General features: G+C 67.0%; 1 protein-coding gene across 2 annotated transcripts; it reads right to left on the bottom strand.

Annotated features, from left to right (window-relative positions):
- Positions 1–124: 124 nt before the first annotated feature.
- Positions 125–20091, bottom strand: LAMB3 (laminin subunit beta 3). 2 transcript variants are annotated; one of them, XM_060184823.1, is made up of 23 exons: positions 19567–20091; positions 18123–18181; positions 17517–17671; positions 13857–13968; positions 13488–13561; positions 12761–12952; positions 12005–12068; positions 11265–11467; positions 10856–10976; positions 10202–10390; positions 6718–6873; positions 6437–6633; positions 6167–6278; positions 5385–5745; positions 4917–5077; positions 4503–4723; positions 4119–4316; positions 3762–3906; positions 2990–3197; positions 2551–2692; positions 2140–2316; positions 1308–1461; positions 125–582 (listed from the first exon to the last, which is right to left on the bottom strand). In XM_060184823.1, the coding sequence occupies exons 2-23, from the start codon at positions 18163–18165 to the stop codon at positions 446–448; spliced, it is 3522 nt and encodes a 1173-aa protein (XP_060040806.1). In that variant the 5' UTR covers positions 18166–18181; positions 19567–20091; the 3' UTR covers positions 125–445. The 2 variants fall into 2 exon arrangements, with proteins under 2 accessions (XP_060040806.1, XP_060040807.1); XM_060184824.1 differs by lacking the exon at positions 19567–20091 and adding an exon at positions 19491–19509.
- Positions 20092–21003: the final 912 nt, after the last annotated feature.

Here is a 21003-nt window from a genome sequence, read left to right as displayed (position 1 = left end):
TAGCCTGACACACACTTGGGGACCCCCAGCAGGTGGAGCAGAGTGGGCAGCCAGGCCCCTGGGCAGTAGGTGTGGCAGAGGCGCCCAGACCCCCGCAGGAGGCAGATGGCAGGGACCCACGTGCTGCTGACATGAGCTTTTATTGCTTCACAGGGCAGGGGTTCGAGGAACAGGGCTCAGGCTGGGGATGGAGAGCGGGCCGGAGGGCAGACGGGCGGACAGGCTCCCTCCTCAGGGTCTCTGGTTTGACGACAAGGCCACCTCGGGTCTGGGCCTCATGGAGGCTGACCCCAGACTGATCACCCAGCGTGCCAGGTGAAGACCAAGCACACACCTGCCCAGCCCACGGCAGTGCAGGCTCTGAGTCTCAGGTGAGGGCCTGGGCCCCTCTGGCAAGTGAGAGGCTGGGTGAGGTGGGTGAGTGAGGCCTGCAGGGCGCACGACTTCACTGGCAAGTGGCATAGTAAAGCACGCGTGTGTTGATGTGGTCCCGGATCTGCTCCACGCGCCTCTCCAGCCCCGCCAGGTCAGCTGAGCGCAGGACCACGGCTCTGCTGCCCCGCCCCAGCTCCTCCTCCAGGTCTGTGGGCACAGGGGGGCGTGAGAACCCCAGCCATGCAGGCCCCCCGCCCGGAGCTGCCCCTGCAGGGGAGCCCCGGCCCCACCGAGTCCCTGCGCCCCCTGCTCTGGGCCCCACCCCCACTGCCCCACTGTTGCTGCCTGGCGATGGGGAGCCAGTCACGACAGCCCTTTCCTCTGCTCTGCGCACGGAGCAGGAGACGCCCCTCTGCCTCCAGAAGCCCAGGCTGGAGCCCCTGGAGCCCCCACACCCCCGGCTTGAGCCCAGGAGTAGGGGAGACCCACTCCCGAAGCCCCCACCCTCCACACCGCCTCTTGTCCAGGGCTCTGGCCACTGCCCATTTCCCTCGCATCCAAGGCCCCGGCCCCCTGCTCCCCACCTCTCCTCGAGCCTCATGGAGGGGGTCCAGCCCTCCCTGCACCCCCTGTGTCTCCTCCCCGTAGGGGTTTGTCCTCTTCCCACTGAAGACATGTGCCTGCAGGGGCAGCTGACCCCAAAAGCCCACAGGTTCCACGCAGCTGCCCCCAGCCCCACCCCGGGGCCCCCAGGGCATGAGCCCCACACAGCCTACGGGGAAAAGCAGTGCCTGCAGCCAGGGGGGTCCTGGCCACACGGACATTCGTGTGCCACAGCCAGTACACCACCTCACACTGTGGGACCTCTCACCCCATCCTCACCTCTGCCCTCACCTCCACCCTCACCTCTCATCTCCGCCCTCAGCCCTCACCTCTCATCCTGTCCATCATGTCCACGGTCTCCCCAAACAGCCTCTCCGCCTCTGTCTTCACACCCAGGATGCGGCCTCCCTGCTCGCCCAGCGCAGGGCGCCCCCCCAGCCGTGCCTTCAGCTCTGTGTATCTGCGCTTCAGACTCTGCAGGCCCTGAGGAGGACAGGCAGTGACCCCCAGGGCCCACCTGAGGGAGCTGCCCCATGGTTGCCCACAGAGCAGCTCCCGGGCACTGGGCTCCACCCCAACTCCTACGGGCCCCCTCCCGGGACACTGGGTGCCACCCAAAGACACTGGGTGCTTTCTGAGGACACTGGGTGCTGCCCAAGGACACTGGGTGATGCCCAAGGACACTGGGTGCTTCGTGAGAACACTGGGTGCTGCCCACAGATACTGGGTGCTTCCTGAGAACACTGGGTGCTGCCCAAGGACACTGGGTGCTGCCCAAGGACACTGGGTGCTTCGTGAGAACACTGGGTGCTGCCCACAGATACTGGGTGCTTCCTGAGAACACTGGGTGCTGCCCAAGGACACTGGGTTCTGCCCACAGACACTGGGTGCTGCCCAAGGACACTGGGTGCTTCCTGAGAACACTGGGTGCTGCCCACGGACACTGGGTGCTGCCCGGGGACAGGAGGCCGCCATGCGGGCAGTGGGGCTGTGGTGCTGGGACCTGGGGAACCTGCACCTGACCCCAGAGTCATGCATCTGCACAGCCGAGTCAGCCCAGCTCCAGGACGGGCCCTGTGCTGCCCTCACCACCCGGCACTCCGGCCACTCTCCGAGGACTCCGCCCTCCCGCCCACTCCAGAGCGCCCACCCCGTCCGCACCTCCTGGGTGCTGAGTGCCTGCTGCCTGGCGTCCCTCGCAAGCTGCCGGGCCTGGGTGGCCTGTGCCCGCTGCTGCCCGGCCCGGCGGCCCAGCTCCTCCACGCGGGCACGGAAGCCGCCCAGCTGCTGCGCCAGGCCCTTCACCAGCCTCTCTGCTGGGCCCAGCACCTGCTGCACCTGTGGAGAGGGACAGGGAGTGCCGGGACCAGGCGACGGCCCCCCGGCCTGGACGCTACTGCAGCCTCTGCTCCCCTGGGTGGCTGCCGGCGCTGGGCCCTGCCATGGCAGGTGGTTGGCCACCTTGGCACCAGCCAGGGAGCAGAGCCCCATGACTCAGCCTGAGCCCCAGCCACCCGCACGCCGCTCTCCGGCCTCTTCCGAGGGCTGCCCGCAGCTTCCGTGGGGACTCACCTCGGCCACCCGGTCCTGGATGAGCTTCAGGGAGCGGCCGGTGCCCTGCATGGTGTCCTGGGCCTCCTGCAGCGCCGCAGATCCCTGGCGAAGGCTGCCGGCCACCTCCTCCACCCGGGCCTCAGCCGCGTGGGCTCTGCTCCTGGTGGAGGGAGTGACAGCTGGGGCGCCCGCCTAGCAGAGAACGGGAGAGCCCTGCACCCGCCAGCCTTCCACAGGGCACCTAGGATGTCACATGGTGCCCACCCAGCCCCTGCCTGGCACTCACCCGGCCCCCACCCAGGTCCACCCAGCCCCATCTGGCACCCACCCAGCCCCTGGCCAGGCTGCACCCAACCCCACCCAGCACCCACCCAGCCCCTGCCTGGCACTCACCCGGCCCCCGCCCAGGTCCACCCAGCCCCATCTGGCACCCACCCAGCCCCTGCCCGGTGCCCACCTGGCCTGCTCGGCCTCGGCCTGCAGCCTGCGGGCCCTCGCGATGTCCTGCTGAGTCTGGGACAGCACGCGGTCCACGTTGGGCAGCCTGGCGGCCAGGGCCTGCACCTCGTCCATCTTCTGCAGCACTGTGGCCGAGTCAGTGGGCAGCCACAAAGCCAGCACCGCCTCACTGACCTCCTGGATGGTGGCGGCGGCCGTGCCCGGGTCTGCAAAGCAGATGCCATGGAAGGACCCGGGAGAGCTGGCGGGTCTGATGGGGCTGGGGGGGGGCGGCCCAGGGGAGGGGCGGGGTCAGGGGCGGGGTCCCGGGAGGGCGTGACCCGAGGCTGGGGGCGTGGTCCATGGGAGGGGTGGGGACCAAGGGAGGAACAGAGAGGTCCCGGAATGGGCGTGGCCATGGAGGAGGGGCGTGGCCAGGGAGGAGAGGCGTGGTCTCTGGAAGGGCGTGGCCAGGGAGGAGAGGCGTGGTCCAGGAATGGGCGTGACCCAGGTCGGAGGGGCGTGGTCCCTGGAGGGGCGTGGGCCGTGGGAGGGGCGTGGGCCATGGGAGGGGCGGTCATTAGAGGGGGCGAGGCCTAGGTCGAGAGGGGCGGGGACCAGGGAGAGGGGCGGGACTCAGAGTTGGGGGCGTGGCCCAAGGGAGGAGGGGTGTGTTCCCCAATGGGGGCGGGGCCCATAGAAGGAAGGGCGGGGTCTAGGAGGGGGCGGGGCCTTGCGGGCCCAGGTAGAAGGGGCCGAGGGCCCAGCAGGTACCGCGCAGGTTGACTCACCTGTGAGGAAGGCCCGCACCTGCTGGATGAGCTGCTGGGCGCGGCCCACGTCCTGCTCCATCTGCGAGCGGCTGGCGCCCACCTGGGTCTGCAGGCGCTGAGCCTCGGAGCGCACCTGCGAGGCGGCCTCCTCCGCGGCCCGGATCTGCCCACAGAGGGCCGGTCAGTGCCTGGCCACCGTCCGCCAAGACGCCCTGGCGACAGCACCCAGCCCCGCATGGCCCAGAGTCTTGGGAAACCCAAGGAACCGGCACCGACGCCCAGGGCTCGCTTGTGAGCAGCCTCAGGCTGGGCACCTGGCATCCCCGGACGGCCCCCACCCCTGCCTGGCGCGCCCTGCCCTCCGGCCGCACCCACCATCTGCCGGGTCTGCTGGAGCTGGGCATCGAAGCCCCGAAGCCGCTCGGCCACCTGGCCCGCCGTGCGCAGGGCCCCACCCGCCCTGGGGAGGGCGCCCCTGCAGTGGGGCCCACAGGCCGTGCCGTTGTCACGAGGACACAGCTCTCCGGGACACGCTTCTGGGGTGCAGGGCATCTGCCGGGAGCCCCCGCAGAGCTGCGGAGAAGGGGGCGTCAGGGTGACCCAGGGCCCCCGCCACTGCACCCCTGGGGTAGCCGGAATTCACAGCAGCAGGCCCCAGGGGCGTCCCTTGCCAGGGTCAGCGGTGAGGGCCAGCGGGGCCGGGGGGGGGGGGGGGGGGACGTGCTGAGCTGGGGACGGCGGGGCTCCCTGAAGGGTCACCTTGTTGATGGAGGGGGTCAGGTCGGGCAGGGACGCCATCTCCCGCCTCAGGGCGGCCAGCTGGGGGCCCCCGGATCCCGAGGTCCCCATGGCCCCCAGCTGAAGCCCCTCGGCCTCCCGACGGCTCTCCCTGGTCCTTAGCAACTGGCGGGCACCGTCGGCCACCTGTTGAGCAGCCTGGGAGGAGCGCTGGTGGGCCTGGGCCAGCACCCGGAGGGCACCTGCGAGGGGGAGCTGGGTGTCTGCCTGGGGCTGAGGGGCACGGGAGGGGACGGGAGGAGGGGGCAGGGAGGACAGAGGGGCCAGGTGGGCCAGGTGGGTGCTGAGCTCACCTGAGGGGTCCAGGAGGGGACAGGAGGAGGGGGCAGGGAGGACAGAGGGGCCAGGTGGGCCAGGTGGGTGCTGAGCTGTCACCTGAGGGGTCGGTGCTGCTGACTGTCTGGAGCTGCTCTCTCCTGTCCTGGTAGAGCAGGAGGAGATGGTGCAGCCCCCGGGCCACTTGCTCCAGGGATCCTGGGAGGGCCAGGCTCTCCTCCTCCAGGGGTGTGTCCAGCTGCAGATCATGGACGGCCCGCCTGAGGCCAGAGGGGCTTCAGTAACACAGGGGGCAGGGCACCCAGAGACTGGGGTGGGGGAGTAACGGGGGGCAGGGCACCCAGAGACTGGGGTGGGGGGACAGGGTTGGGGGTCAGGTATAGACAGGCTGCAGCACTGCCTCTGACCTGAGGACAGCCCTGACCCGTGCAGCATGGGATCTGGAAGCACCATCTCCCCTCCAGGACCCATGAGCCCCACACTGTCCCACCACCCGCCCCCGGCCCCTGCCCACCAGAGGGCGTGGTGAGTGGGCAGCGAGCCCAGGAGCTGGGATGGCGGGGCTACCTGAGGGAGGACACGGTGTCCCGCAGCCGTGCCACGTCCCGCTCAGCACCGGCAGCACCGCCCAGCGCGGCCCGCACCTGCTCCAGCTGGCCCCGGGCATCCCGCAAGCGGGCAGCCAGGCCGTGGTCCCCGGGGCCGGTGCTGACGTTGTGAAGGCCGCGGAGTCGCCGAGCCAGGCCGCGGAGGTCGGCATCGAAGGCCTGGAAGCAGGGGTGGCAGGCCACGCACGCGGGGAAGCCGTCACAAAAGCCACGCTGGCACTGGTCACAGCGGGTCCCGGTCAGGCCCGGCCTGCACAGGCAGTGGCCAGACGTCCTGTCACAGACCCGGCCCTCGGTGCCCCGGGAGTCACAGTCACAGGCTGGGGAGAAAGAAGCCACCAGTCAGGGACGCGGGCAGGTGGGCACAGACTGGGTGCCTCCCGCATGAGGGGTGCAGCCTCCCGGTGGCACTCCTGCTCCATGCCAGGACCCCAGTGCCACCTGCCAAGCTCCCCCACCCCAGCACACAGCCACTGCCGGGTCCCCTCTCAGGTAAGACGGCAGCTCCTGCGGTGAAGTGCTGAGCGTCCCCGTGAGGAGACTGAGGCCCACACAAGGGACACGCTCCGGCCCCCCAGGACCCAAGTTCCCATCAGAGGGTTTGGGGAAGTGGGGACAAGGAGACGTGGGCGGCAGTGCAGGGCCTCACTGGGCAGTCCCGGCCGTGCTCACGGCCACAGCCGCATGGCCAGCGTGGGTGCCCCTCACCATGAGCCCCAGAGGCTGCTGGGTGGCAAGTACCTCTGCATCCGGCGGCCAGGTCCCCGTACGAGCCTGGGGGACACTGGCGGATGGCGGCGGCGTGGCACGTCAGGCCCCCGAAACCGTCCCGACAGGGGCACTGCCCTGTGAACTGGGGGGGAGGGAGGTGAGCCCCAGGCCCCTGCTCCCGGCCCCCACCCTGACGCACGGCCACAGCAGCGGAGATGAGGATGAGGTTCGAGCCCCCGTGTCCACCCCAGGGGACAGGGACCCGTGCACCTCCCCGAGCTGGGCGTGGCGGCCCCTCACCTGGTCGCACTGGGGGCCGAGTGAGTTGTGGGGGTCACAGGCACAGGGCTCGCAGCCCCGGCCGCTGGCCAGCTTCCAGTGGAGGGGGGCACACTGGTCACACTGGGGACCCACCACGTGGGGCAGACACAGGCAGCGTCCGCTCTCCTCGTCACAGGGCATGTCCCGCCGGGACCCCAGGACGCTGCATTCGCAGCCTGCCGTGGAGGGGGGAGGTGAGTCGCCTGCGCCTGCGGCCGGCCCCCCAGGGACGCCCCAGTCGCGAGCCCCCCCCCACTCACGGCGGCAGCCCTGCGGGTTGGCTTGGCTGAGGGCTGTGAAACCCGGCTTGCACAGGTCGCAGCGCTCCCCCTGCACGTGGTCCTTGCACACGCACTGCCCGCTCAGCCGGTCGCAGGGGGCCCCGGGCACCGCCCCATCCGGGTCACACTCACAGGCTGGGGACAGGGCAGAGACGGAGACACCGAGACACTGAGAGATCGCGAGCCCAGCCCTGCTCCGGGAGCCTCTGCCCAGCAGCTCAGACCCTGTGCGCTCTGAGGGGCCTCACCCGGACCAGGACCTGAGGTGTGAGCGTGAGGGTGGGCAGCATGCCCGTGAGGGTGGGTGTCCGTGAGGGTGGGTGTCCGTGAGGGTGGGTGTCTGTGAGGGTGGGTGTCTGTGAGGGTGGGTGCCCGTGAGGGTGGGTGTCTGTGAGGGTGGGTGTCTGTGAGGGTGGGTGCCCTGTGAGGGTGGGTGTCTGTGAGGGTGGGTGCCCGTGAGGGTGGGTGTCTGTGAGGGTGGGTGTCTGTGAGGGTGGGTGCCCGTGAGGGTGGGTGTCTGTGAGGGTGGGTGTCTGTGAGGGTGGGTGCCCGTGAGGGTGGGTGTCTGTGAGGGTGGGTGTCTGTGAGGGTGGGTGTCTGTGAGGGTGGGTGCCCGTGAGGGTGGGTGTCTGTGAGGGTGGGTGTCTGTGAGGGTGGGTGTCTGTGAGGGTGGGTGCCCTGTGAGGGTGGGTGTCTGTGAGGGTGGGTGCCCGTGAGGGTGGGTGTCTGTGAGGGTGGGTGTCTGTGAGGGTGGGTGCCCGTGAGGGTGGGTGTCTGTGAGGGTGGGTGCCCTGTGAGGGTGGGTGTCCGTGAGGGTGGGTGCCCGTGAGGGTGGGTGTCTGTGAGGGTGGGTGCCTGTGAGGGTGGGTGTCTGTGAGGGTGGGTGCCCTGTGAGGGTGGGTGTCTGTGAGGGTGGGTGCCCTGTGAGGGTGGGTGTCTGTGAGGGTGGGTGTCTGTGAGGGTGGGTGTCTGTGAGGGTGGGTGCCCGTGAGGGTGGGTGTCTGTGAGGGTGGGTGCCTGTGAGGGTGGGTGTCTGTGAGGGTGGGTGCCCTGTGAGGGTGGGTGTCTGTGAGGGTGGGTGTCTGTGAGGGTGGGTGTCTGTGAGGGTGGGTGTCTGTGAGGGTGGGTGCCTGTGAGGGTGGGTGTCTGTGAGGGTGGGTGCCCGTGAGGGTGGGTGTCTGTGAGGGTGGGTGTCTGTGAGGGTGGGTGTCTGTGAGGGTGGGTGTCTGTGAGGGTGGGTGTCTGTGAGGGTGGGTGTCTGTGAGGGTGGGTGCCTGTGAGGGTGGGTGTCTGTGAGGGTGGGTGTCTGTGAGGGTGGGTGTCTGTGAGGGTGGGTGCCTGTGAGGGTGGGTGTCTGTGAGGGTGGGTGCCTGTGAGGGTGGGTGCCTGTGAGGGTGGGTGTCTGTGAGGGTGGGTGCCTGTGAGGGTGGGTGTCTGTGAGTGAGGGTGGGTGTCTGTGAGGGTGGGTGCCTGTGAGGGTGGGTGTCTGTGAGGGTGGGTGCCTGTGAGGGTGGGTGTCTGTGAGGGTGGGTGCCTGTGAGGGTGGGTGTCTGTGAGGGTGGGTGTCTGTGAGGGTGGGTGTCTGTGAGGGTGGGTGCCCGTGAGGGTGGGTGCCCTGTGAGGGTGGGTGCCTGTGAGGGTGGGTGTCTGTGAGGGTGGCTGCCTGTGAGGGTGGGTGCCTGTGAGGGTGGGTGTCTGTGAGGGTGGGTGTCTGTGAGGGTGGGTGTCTGTGAGGGTGGGTGCCTGTGAGGGTGGGTGTCTGTGAGGGTGGGTGTCTGTGAGGGTGGGTGTCTGTGAGGGTGGGTGTCTGTGAGGGTGGGTGTCTGTGAGGGTGGGTGCCCGTGAGGGTGGGTGTCCGTGAGGGTGGGTGTCCGTGAGGGTGGGTGTCCGTGAGGGTGGGTGTCTGTGAGGGTGGCTGCCTGTGAGGGTGGGTGCCTGTGAGGGTGGGTGTCTGTGAGTGAGGGTGGGTGTCTGTGAGGGTGGGTGTCCGTGAGGGTGGGTGTCCGTGAGGGTGGGTGTCCGTGAGGGTGGGTGTCTGTGAGGGTGGGTGTCTGTGAGGGTGGGTGCCCGTGAGGGTGGGTGCCCTGTGAGGGTGGGTGTCCGTGAGGGTGGGTGCCCGTGAGGGTGGGTGTCTGTGAGGGTGGGTGCCCGTGAGGGTGGGTGTCTGTGAGGGTGGGTGTCTGTGAGGGTGGGTGTCTGTGAGGGTGGGTGCCCGTGAGGGTGGGTGTCCGTGAGGGTGGGTGTCCGTGAGGGTGGGTGTCCGTGAGGGTGGGTGCCCTGTGAGGGTGGGTGTCTGTGAGGGTGGGTGCCCGTGAGGGTGGGTGTCTGTGAGGGTGGGTGCCCGTGAGGGTGAGTGTCTGTGAGGGTGGGTGCCCGTGAGGGTGAGTGTCTGTGAGGGTGGGTGTCTGTGAGGGTGGGTGCCCGTGAGGGTGGGTGCCTGTGAAGGTGGGTGCCTGTGAGGGTGGGTGTCTGTGAGGGTGGGTGTCTGTGAGGGTGGGTGCCCGTGAGGGTGGGTGCCCGTGAGGGTGGGTGCCTGTGAGGGTGGGTGCCTGTGAGGGTGGGTGCCTGTGGGGGTGGGTGTCTGTGAGGGTGGGTTCTGTGAGGATGGGTCCCCTGTGGTGCTGGGTGCCCTGTAGGGTGGGTGCCCTGTGAGAGTGGGTGCCCTGTGGTGCTGGGTGCCCTGTAGGGTGGGTGCCCTGTGAGAGTGGGTGCCCTGTGGTGCTGGGTGCCCTGTAGGGTGGGTGCCCTGTGAGAGTGGGTGCCCTGTGGTGCTGGGTGTCCTGTGAGGGTGGGTGCCCTGTGGTGCTGGGTGTCCTGTGAGGGTGGGTGCCCTGAGATACTGGCTACTACCTTGACTCTGAGTTGTTGGGAGGTATAACCCCCCCCTCCCACACACACACACACACACACACACACACACGAGTAATTCATGTGGGTTGGGAGAGTGAGTGAGTGAGTGAGTGAGTGAGTGAGTGAGTGAGTGAGTGAAGGCATGCTAACACTTGCTTCGTCCCCCTCAGAGGTGCTCCTGGCCTGGCAGTTGGTCTGTGACAGCAGTCTTCCTGCGGACAGAGCGCTGGAGGGGGCTCCCTGAGACCTCACCCTGGCCCGCAGACCCCAGCCTCTGGTGGATGCTCTAGCCCCCTGCACTGCTTCTCCTGGAGCCTGTGTGCTGTCACTCAAAGTCTCTGGGGACGTGATGGCTCTGAGGGGCCCTGGGACCTGCCCCTGCCCTGTGAGGAGGGCACAGTGACAGTGAGCTGGGGGCCTCTCTGTCTCCCATGTGCTGGCCTGAGGGCGGCCTGAGCTGGAGCCAGGACAAGGAAACTGAGGCACAGAGGCTGAGAGGGCCTGCTCAGTCACCCAGCGGTGCTGGTGGCTGAGCCATCTCTGCCACTCCCCCCCCCCCCCCCCGCTGGCTCAGGGGCACAGTGCCCCTCCCCGCCCACGTCCGGGCCCTCACGGATGCAGGCCTCTTGGGCGGGCGCGCCAGGCCTCCGGTTCCGGAAGTAGTGCAGCTGGCAGTGCTCGCAGTGGGGGCCCTCCGTGTGGTCCTGGCAGTCGTCACACACGCCCCCATGCGCCCCCCCGCTGGCCTCCAGCGCCGCTGGGTCGAAGTGGCAGGTCTCTGAGTGGCCGTTGCAGTCGCACCCTGGGAGGGAGGGTCCGCTGATGTCCACCCCTGGGGGCCAGGCCCAGCAGCCTTGCTACGCGGCCAGGGTCTCCCTGAGCTCCTACCCTCTTCGCCCCCTGGTCCTGCCCCCAGGGGCTGCAGACAGGTGGGGGCAGGGGCAGCAGGGAAGGCGGCTGAGTGCTGTGAGACCTGGCCAAGCCTTGTCCTCCAGGCCAGCTGAGGAGGGCTGGGGGGATGGGGGCATGACCAGACAGCCCCCCAGAGCAAGGCCAGTCCGGACGGCAGGGTGTCATGACCTCAACCCCTCCTTCCCGGGTGGTGCCCTGGCCCAGCCTCTCAGGGGTCCCCACCCTCTATCGGGGAGCCCCAGTCTCTAGCCCAGTTTCCAATCCTGTTTCTGGGAGTGGTCCCAGCCCCTCAGGGTTTCCTACCCTATCAGGGTCCCCAGCCCCGGCCCCTGCCCCTCAGGGAGGCCCCGCTCACTCTGGCACGCGTGGGGGTCCTGGTCATCTGCGGGTGCCCAGGGCCGGTCATTAAAGAGAGGGGCACAGCGCTCACAGTTGGGTCCTGCCGTGTTGTGCTGGCAGACACAGGCCTCGTGCACCTGTGGGGGCGGCCAGTCATCCGAGGGGTCCAGGAAGCCCCACCCACCAGGGACGCAGTCCTGCCCCCAGGTTGAGCCCCCAGGAGAGCCCGGGAGCAGCCTCCCCCCACTCCACAGGCAGGGAGCAGGGAGCCCCACCTGCCCTGCACCCACAGCCCCACCTGTAGCCAGAGGGATCTTCACAGACCTCCACATGCATGAGAGGACTGGGCGCTGGCAGGACAGTACCCAGTCACACGCAGGCAGGCAGCCAGGAGCCACCCTCCCACTCCCCCCCCCAGTGGGCACCTGCAGGGTGCTGGCAGGACCACGGGGTGCTCCGGGCGGGGGGCTGGGGGGGGCGCAGCGGTCGGCGTGGCCGTGGCAGAAGCAGCTCCCCTGCAGGCGCAGCCGGGAGACGGCCACGTAGGCACTGGGAGGGTAGACGCTGCGCTGGGGCAGGGGCGCCAGGTGCGTGAAGTTCACCCTCAGGTTGGTGATCTCTCCCAGCTCTGTGGGGAGGCAGGGGGCGTGAGGGGCACAGGGCAGGCAGGCCGGGGGGTGTGGGGACCCCATACTCCCACGGGGGAGGGACCTGCCATTAGGACATGGCCCATTATGTCCTGGTCCATGCATAGCAGGATGGAGGTGACTACAGAGAGAAGGGGCTGGGGCCAGGGCCAGGGCCACGCCCCCCCCAGCTCACAGGGCAGGGGTAGAGGGTCTGAGGGCCAGGACCACCCCCCAACCCGGGGCTCACAGGGTAGGGCAGGGGACTGGGACCCAGGGCCAGGGTACACACACACACACACACTCTGCACTCATGAGGCAGATCAGAGGGCAGAGAGACTGGGACCCAGGGCCAGAGTATACACACACACACACACCAGGCTCACAAGCCAGAGGGAACTAAAGGACAGGACTAGAACCCGGGGCCAGCACCCCACACACACACACCCTGGGCTCACAGGGCAGGTCAGAGGGCCAGGGGCAAAGGGACTGGGACTCAGGACCGCCCCCCGCCCCCAGCCTGAGGGTGAATCACCCACCCTGAATCTTCTGGCTTCGAGTGGCCGGAACCCCAGAGGCCAAGTCCAGCAGACTGAGATGCACCTGCAGGGGGAGGGCTCAGCGGAGAGCCGGCACCTGCCCACCCACCCCAGGCTGACCCTCCTGACCCAGCCCCCCGAGAGCCTGTGGGCCAGGCGGGGGGCATGGGAGGGGACGGGGTGCTCCCTGGGCCCTGAGCTAGGGTGTTCGCGTCTCGTGAGAGTCCCCACATGTGGTCTCACTCCTTGGTCACATGCGTACCCCAGCGTTGCCCCGTCCCCCACCTCCTCGACAGGAAGTCACGCCCGGGTTCTGAAGCTGCCCGGACCCAGGTGGAGGCTGAGGGACTGGAGGGTGCACCTGCCTGTGGGGAGGTGGGTGGGCACTGGCCCCAGGGCACAGCTGGGGAGAGGCCGGGTGGAGGTGGGTGGTCCCGGGAGAGGGGACTCAGCTGCTTCTGGAGCAGAGGCTGGAGGAGGGCTGTCCCCAGCCTAGGGCTGTGGCCTGGCCTAGGTTGGCTGGCTGGTGGGTCACCACAAAGTCCGTGGTCAGGCTTTAGACGGGCCTGTCCTTCCCATGGTGGGTGGAGGACACCAACCTTAGGCCCCGCCGTGTGACCCCTGCCTGTGCCCAGCAGCCCGCTCCAGGACCAGCAGAGAGGTCTGCAGAGAGCACTCTGGCCCTTCCAGACTCGGGTCTCCGGGAGCAGTGGTGTGGCGTGTCCACTGCAGGTCCTCTTGGGGTCACCTGCCTACCTTGCCCCCGTCGGGCCACCTGCCGGGGCTGAGGGGCAGGGGCTGGCAGCGTGCGTCCCCCCAGCTCTGTGGCCGGCCCTGGCGCACATGCGGGAAGGTGGCCTCACAGTCGGCAGCCAGGTACTGGTACACTCTCCACGTCCTGCCCTTGTCCACCGAGCGTTCGATCAGCAGGCCGGCCGGCAGTGGGCCCTGCGGGCAGGGGTGCAGTGAGCAGGTGGGGAAGGCCAGTGAGTGGGTGAGGAGGGGTGCAGGGATGGGGGTAGGCAGGGGTGTGCTGAATTTGCAGAGGGCCAGTGAGCTGAGTGGGCAGGGGTGCAGTGAGCCAGTGGGGAGGGCCAATGAGGGCTCCGTGAGGGAGGGCGGGATGTGGGAACATGCCAGGCCCTGGACATCCTCTGGCCCGTGGAAAGCGACAAAGGGGCTCTAGGGTGTCCAGCCTGGCCCCGACGCCATGTGCCCGCTGACACCTGTCCACTGTCCAGAAGCGCCGGGACCCCTGGCTGGGGGTAGGCTGCCAAGCTGGGTCAGCCACTGCCCCAGGAGAAACCAGTCTGGTCACTACCCCAGACCACTACCCTCTACCTGAGCCCTGGGAGGAAGGGAGGCTGCTCTGGACCCCCAGATCCAGCTCAGAGTGAGGGGCACTGGTCTGGGGAGGCCAGACCGTGAGGCCCCCAGCCCCAACCCCCTGATGCAGGGCCCCCAAGCACCCCGAGAGGCTCACCCTGAAGTCCATACTGATGTCATGCAGCTGTAGCCTCCCGTCCAGGTCCAGCTGCAGAGAGACGGGGCTCACGTCTGGAAGGACAGGAGGGGACGTGAGCCAGGGACCCCAGGGACACCTTCCCTCTGCAGGGGATGGGGCCAGAGGGGTCTGTCCCAATCATGCCTTCTGCTCAGTACCCAGCACCCCAAAGCCTTTCCACAGGCCTCCCAGGACCAAGGAGTGAAAGGAAGACCCCCTCCCCTGTTCTGAGCCCCAACACAGCACCTGTGAGGCTCGAGTGTGGGGCCACCTGGACCCCAGCCCCCAGAAACACCTGTGAAGGTCCAGGGTTCTGACACGCTGGTCACACCTGGGGAGGAGGCTCACCGTTCTGGGACTGCCACCAGCGTGCAGGTCCTGATGTGGCCACATTCTCCACCCGGTGGCCATTGTAGCTGTGCGGCAGCCTGGAGTCACACCTGCAGCATTTCACCTGCCACTGGGCGACAGGGACGGGCTCAGGGCCAGCTGGGAGGGGGCACAGAACAGACCCTCCACTGGGGGACAGACGGGGATGGGCTCAGGGTCAGCTGGGAGGGGGCACAGAACAGACCCTCCACTGGGGGACAGGGACGGGCTCAGGGCCAGCTGGGAGGGGGCACAGAACAGACCCTCCACTGGGGGACAGACGGGGACGGGCTCAGGGCCAGCTGGGAGGGGGCACAGAACAGACCCTCCACTGGGGACAGACAGGGACGGACTCAGGGCCAGCTGGGAGGGGGCACAGAACAGACCCTCCACTGGGGGACAGACGGGGACGGGACGGGCTCAGGGCCAGCTGGGAGGGGGCACAGAACAGACCCTCCACTGGGGGACAGACGGGGATGGGCTCAGGGTCAGCTGGGAGGGGGCACAGAACAGACCCTCCACTGGGGGACAGGGTCGGGCTCAGGGCCAGCTGGGAGGGGGCACAGAACAGACCCTCCACTGGGGGACAGACGGGGACGGGCCCAGGGCCAGCTGGGAGGGGGCACAGAACAGACCCTCCACTGGGGACAGACAGGGACGGACTCAGGGCCAGCTGGGAGGGGGCACAGAACAGACCCTCCACTGGGGGACAGGGACGGACTCAGGGCCAGCTGGGAGGGGGCACAGAACAGACCCTCCACTGGGGGACAGACGGGGACGGGACGGGCTCAGGGCCAGCTGGGAGGGGGCACAGAACAGACCCTCCACTGGGGGACAGACGGGGACGGGACGGACTCAGGGCCAGCTGGGAGGGGGCACAGAACAGACCCTCCACTGGGGGACAGACGGGGACGGGACGGACTCAGGGCCAGCTGGGAGGGGGCACAGAACAGACCCTCCACTGGGGACAGACGGGGACGGGCTCAGGGCCAGCTGGGAGGGGGCACAGAACAGACCCTCCACTGGGGACAGACGGGGACGGGCTCAGAGCCCAGTCACAGCGGGGCCCCTGACCAGCACCTTCCCTGGGAGACCCCTCTGTTAGGGCCCCCATTCTGGGCCCTGCTCACAGCACAGAGCAGCGACTGGGGCCCAGGCCCCGAGAGGGTGAGAACAGTGCCCAGAAACACCCAGAGGCACCCAGCAGCACCCAGCAGCACCCAGCAGCACCCATCCCTGAGGACGAGCAGGTGCAGTGCTGTGACAGAGATGCCTGCGGTCTGTGACAGCCTCATGCCCAGGACAGGGCCCCCAGTCACAGGGGATTCCATGCTGGCCCTGAGTCAGGGCTGCTCAGAGCTGCCCCCTCCCTCCTGCTAGCTCTCCTCCCCCCTTCTTCCCCCACCTGCCCCTTCCTCTTCTCCCTTATTCCCTCTCCTCCACTTCCTCTCTTCTCTCTTTCCCTCCTCCTCACCCCCTCTTCCTTTCTCTCCCTCTCCTTCTGTCTCTCTCCCCCCTTCCCCTTCCTCCTCCCCCTCCTCCCTTCAGCTCCTCCCCCTCCTCCAGCTGAGCAGGTGGGGAGGACTGGAGGGTCCCAGGTGTCCACTGCCCAGGCGTCTGCCCCCCCCCAGCCCCTGATCTGGGGGCCTGTGAGGTGCCAATGACTGAGGCCAAGGCCGAGGGGGCAGGCTGGCCATCAGCCACTCCAACTCTGTTCTGGTCCCTGCCCTGTCCCAGCCTTGGGCAGGCAGACTGTCCACTGTCCCAAACACTTGGTGGGGGCCATGGGGGATGGGAGCCAGCTGTGTGTGGACCCGGCCACGAGAAAGTGCCAGAAGCAAGAGTCCTTCTTCTCTTGGGCCACACAGACAGGAGGTCAGCGGGGCTGAGTCCAGCTCGGAGGTGGCCAGGCTGTCCCAGGGATAGGGCTTGGTGGGAAAGCAGAGAGGGCCCTGGTGGCCGGGAAAGGGTCATGCCGGTGTCACCTGGGAGCAGTGGGACTGAGCTGCACACTGCACCGTCCTGGTCTTGGGGCTCACGCTGTGAGGGTGGTAGCATGTGCTTGGAAGGCCCAGCGGGCAGGCTGCAGTGGGGTGCCCCCACCCCAGAACACAATCCTTTCCTTTGTGTCTTTAACTGGCTGGCGTCTCAGCTTCCCAGCTCTGGGATGCAGACTTTGTCAGTCAGCTGCTGTGAAGCCCTCTGGCCTGGACTGGGGGGATGGGGGTCCGGGGTGCTGGGGGCTACGTGCTCTGCTCCGGGTAACAGGGCAAGGAGCCAGCAGGCTGGGGCAGGACTTTTAAGTAGGTCCCTGCGTCACCAGCCTGGGCAGGACCTGAGCCCAGGCGGCTTGGACGGAGCCCGCGGGGGTGGGGAGCCTCTCTGAGCGCTTCCCCCAGCCTCAGGGACACCTCGTTCTTATCATAGATGGGGTCAGCTTGCATGTGGGAGGCGTGTGCCTCACGCATCAGCCTGTACACCCGTGAGGACGTGCTGTGTCTCTGTGTGCGCATGCATGTACATGTGTGTGCTTGTGTGGGGTGTTTGACACGTGTCACATCTCCCCGTATGTGCACTGCCTCCCACCTGTGTGTGCCTGTGCCATGTCTCTCAGTGTGTGCACACGTGTTCTGTGGTATGTGTGTACGTGTGTGTGTGTGTGTGTGTGTGTGTGTGTGTGTCTACCCATATGTGAGCCCCAGCCTGTGGCCTCCCATGTGCACGTGTCTCCGGGAGGGAGCTGAGAGCTGCCACGCCCCTCCACCCCCAGCCCCACCCTCCTGGCTGTCCGTTCAGCCCGTCAGGCCCAAGTCCACTTGGCTGACACCTGCTCTCCATCTGGACAGGCTGGGCCTCTGACCCAGGAGCAGTCTGGCAGGAAGACAAGCTCCAGGGAGCCAGAGCGCAGGAGGGGCGTGAGGGTTGGGTGGGCACAAGCACCAGGCTAATCCTGGGGTCCCAGGAGGCGGAGCCCACCAGCCTATGGAGCTTCTGACCAGGGAGTCCTGTCCCCTCACATCTGATCCACTGACTACAGGCCTGACCACACTGGCCAGAGCTGAACCCTTTGACCACAGACTCAAGCCCTCAAACCACAGACATGACCACTCAGACCACAGACTCTAGCCCACTGACCACAGAGCTGACCCCTCAGACTTGTCCTGCTGTCCACAGACCCAACTCCTCCGACCACAAACTCAAGCCCACTGATCACATGCCTGACCCCTCGGACCACACACCTGACCCTGCTGACCACAGAGCTGACCCCATAGACCACAGACCTGGCCTCTCAGACCACAGAACTGACTTCACAGACCTGACCCGCTGACCACAGACCTTGCCCAGGCTGAGGGGCCCTGGCACAGCCCACCCTGTGGGTTCGAGGGGGGCTCAGTTTTGGTCTCCTAAACCCCCCCCACTATCTCAACAACAGCTTTGACCACATAGACTGTGATTCACACTGACCCACAGCCAGGCCCCAGCCTGCCCACTCCTCCCGCCCTGGGGTGGTGTGTGTGTGTGTGGGGGGGAGGCACCCCAGCTTAGCCAAAAGCACAGCACCGGCTCCAGGCACAAGCCCTAGCCCCTCAGGGCTCCCCACAAGCGCCCAGGCCCAGTGCACCCCTGCCGGACACCTACCTCCCCGTACTGGGTGCAGTAGGTCTCAGGCCGGCTCAGGCCACAGGTGGATGAGGCGTGGAGCAGGTGTGTCCTCCCGACCAGCAGGTCTCCCACAGGTGGGTAGCAGGCGCCCCTGGAGCAGGCTTGGGGGGTGCACCACAGGCCTGGCAGCACTGAACAGACGGGGTCCGTCAGGATGCACCCCAGAGGGACCCTCAGTGGCCAGCCCCTGGAGGTCGGCCACCCCTCCTCACTCCCCAGGGGCTGTTTGGGGGTCCTGTGTCAGAACAGAAGAGGGCAGGGCTCCCCCTCTGTTGTCAGCCCTGATCCAGAGATGCTCAGCCCAGGAGCCTGTCATGGCCCTGATTGGGGGTAGCTGGAGGGGGGCTGGCAGTCGGGGGGTGCCCGCTGCCTTCTACTCTAGCCTGCAGGCTGCCCGGCCCCTGGCTGAGGGATACAGACCTGGGAGCAGTGAACACTCTGGGGGCCCTCCCGGAAGGCCTGTACTCCCTAAGGCCCAGGGGGCCACCAGGTCCCAGGGCCAGGCTTGGGGTTCACCGTCCGAGCCTCCTACCTGGAACTCTCACCCGCCGCTGTGCCAGGGCTGGGGACAAGGACACTCACCCACACACAGCAGCAGCAGCGGCCTCATCTCAGGCCAGTTCATCCCAGAGCACTGTCACCTGGGACAGACAGACAGACAGACAGCGGGTGAGCACCCCTGCCCTGCCCTGGCCTGGCCCGAGTGTGGACTGTGTGCCTCGGCCCTGGGCCTGGCCGGGGTGCACTGGTCCCTGAAGCCCAGAGAGCCCAGTGGCCTGAGAGAGAGGGGCTGGGCGGTGGCGCACCTGGTTAAGCGCAGGAGTTACCATGAGCAAGGACCTGGGTTCAAGCCCCACTCCCCACCTGCAGGGGTATTTCACAAGAGACAGAACAAGGTCAGCCACCTCTTTCCTCCTTTTGATTTTTTAATTTATTATTGGACAGAAACAGAGAGAGAAATTGAGAAGAAGGGGGAGGGAGAGAGACAGAGAGACCCCTGCAGCCCTGCTTCACCACTCCTGAAGCTGCCCCTTGTAGGTGGGGACCGGGGGCTTGAACCTGGATCCTTGCACACTGTAATCTCTGTGTTTAACCCCTCCTTTCTCTATCTGTCTATCTCTCTATCTCTCTATCATCTATCTATCTCCCCTTTCCCTCTCAATGTCTCTCTTTCTCTCTCCTAGATAAATAAATATTTTTTAATTTCTTTAAGGGGGGATTAATGGTTTACAGTCGACAGTAAAATACAGTAATTTGTACATGCATAACATTTCCCAGTTTTCCACATAACAATGCAACCCCCACCAGGTCCTCCCAGCCATCATGCTCCAGGAAAATAAATACATATTTTTAAAAGGCCCAGAGAGCCCCTGTCCCCAAGCTGAGAGCCCTGGTGTCCATGCCAGCCAGCAGCCAGCAGTCAGCAGCCCCCACCCTACCCCAGGGAAAGCTGCCCCTCCCAGACTCCGACTTCCTGCTCTGAAACACAGGTTGAAGGCCTGGTCCTCCCCCAACCTGAAGACGAGGGCAGGTCTGGTGGGGTGCAGTCAGGGAGGCTGGGGACCCAGGCCGGCCCTGTGCTGCAGTGACCTGGTCTCAGGACCCCCTCCCCCAGTCCTGTCTACAGTCTGTAAACACTAGTGAAGGCTAGGGCTCTGGGAGGGACACAGTCCAGGTGGAACGTTCTGGAAGGGTCCCGGGCGGGAGCCTCCCCCAAGCTGTGCAGGCCCATCCCAATGGCAGGGGTGGCAGGGAGCAGGGCTTCTCCCAGGACCCCACATCCTGCCCCAGCCCCTCCCAGAAGAACCAGGGACCCAGGGGAGGGGTGCACAGCCCAGCTGCCCCGAGAGGTGCCCTCCCGCCTGCCCCACTGCTCTGCCCAGCCCGAGGAGCCACCCTTCCATGGGGGTGCCAGGCCCAAGCCTGTCCCTCTGCGTCCCCAAGGCATACCAGACATGGGCACCCACTCAGCAGGGGAGTCAGAGGCCAGGAGCTGAGGGTGGGCCCAGCCACCACCAGGACTCACCGTGAGCCCCTCTCTCCTTCTCCTGGGGTGTGGGGATCCTCTCCCAGCTCCAAGCTTTAAGCCGTGGCCTCTCTGAGATCCTGGGCGGGTGGGCGGCAGTGGGCAGGGCGGGCCCCAGGAATCCGCTGAGACACGCCCAGCAGGCTCCACACACCCAGCGCAGGACAGGACTGGGCAGGTGGGCTCAGGTGCCCGCCTGGCCGGGGTGCAAGGGGAGGGGGCCGGGGGCTGGGTCTGCAGGAGGGAATGGCAGCAGTGGATGTCCCGCAGCTCCAGGCCCCTGGGAGAAGGCAGGAGTGGGGGGCAGCTCCCCAGAGGTGTGGGCCACCGTCTGAGACAGGAGCCCTCCCCCAGAAATGGTGCTGGAGCCCCCCCCAGAAGTGGGCGCTCAGCTATCCAGCCCCACGCCCACCCCTAGCACCCATTCCCCTGGAAAGCACCAGCCCCCTGCCGAGGAAAAGAGCCCTGGGAAGTCCCTGCTTCCGGGGAATTTGGGGCTCCCTCAGGGAGGGGCGGGGGCTGACAGCCCCCGGGAAGGCTGAGCGGGCCCAGGAGGAAGCTGGAATGCGTCCCCTCCAGCACCTTGGGCTGGCCCGGCGCCAGGCGGGCAGGTAAGGGCCTGTGAGTCACTGCCCCTCCCTCTGGCGGGAATGCCCGCCTGGGGCCCAGCACAGCAGCTGGGTGGGGGGTGACCCCAGGCAGGGACGGTCAGGGCCAGGAGCTCCGGGACTCCAGAACCACCCACAAGGTCACCCGGCCCAAACGCAGAGCCTGCCAGGACCCCGGGCACAGCTGTTCCCGTTGCTATTAAGGGAGCCTCCACCTGACACCCCTCCCCCGGGTCAGAATGTCTGTGCCTTCTGCCCCCAGGAGGGTTTGGCCAGGCTCTGAGCGCCCGCCCGCCCGGCTCTCTTGTTAGCATTCTATTAGATCATTTCACGGGAGGCCAGAGCGTGCCTGGGCTCTGCCACACAGTGGTGCTGGGGTGAAGCTTCTGGGGTCTCTGACTGCACAGCTGATGCCCCACTGCTGTGCCAGCTCCCCGCCCCCCAAAGCTGGGCATTCCTGGCCTGGGGTCAGAACCGAGCACAAAAGGACAAGGGGAGTGTGTGTGTGTGTGTGTGTGTGTGTGTGTGTGTGTGTGTGTGTGTGTGTGTGTGTGAGTGTGTGTGTGTGTGAGTGTGTGTGTGATAGTGTGTGTGTGGCTGTGAGTGTGTGTGTGTGATAGTGTGTGTGTGACTGTGAGTGTGTGTGTGAGTGTGAGTGAGTGTGTGAGTGTGTGTGGCTGTGAGTGTGTGTGACTGTGTGTGTGTGTGACTGTGAGTGTGTGAGTGTGTGAGTGAGTGTATGTGAGTGAGTGTGTGTGAGTGTGAGTGTGTGTGTGAGTGTGAGTGTGTGTGAGTGTGTGTGTGAGAGTGTGTGAATGCGAGTGTGTGA

This window comes from Erinaceus europaeus, unplaced genomic scaffold, assembly GCF_950295315.1.
Source record: "Erinaceus europaeus unplaced genomic scaffold, mEriEur2.1 scaffold_836, whole genome shotgun sequence".
In the NCBI taxonomy this organism is placed as follows: Eukaryota; Metazoa; Chordata; class Mammalia; order Eulipotyphla; family Erinaceidae; genus Erinaceus; species Erinaceus europaeus.
The sequence above is the reverse complement of the archived record's forward strand: the minus strand, read 5'-3'. Positions and strand labels throughout refer to the sequence as shown.

Bases quoted from the DNA above. Each gene is read 5' to 3' on its own strand.
- LAMB3 (XM_060184823.1), bottom strand. From the start codon at position 18,165: ATGAACTGGCCTGAGATGAGGCCGCTGCTGCTGCTGTGTGTGG. The intron at 3,907-4,118 runs GTGGGTGCGGCC...CTCTGTGGGCAG, and splicing joins TCCAGCAGACCCGGCAGATG to ATCCGGGCCGCGGAGGAGGC. The intron at 3,198-3,761 runs GTGAGTCAACCT...TCTGCTTTGCAG, and splicing joins GGTGCGGGCCTTCCTCACAG to ACCCGGGCACGGCCGCCGCC.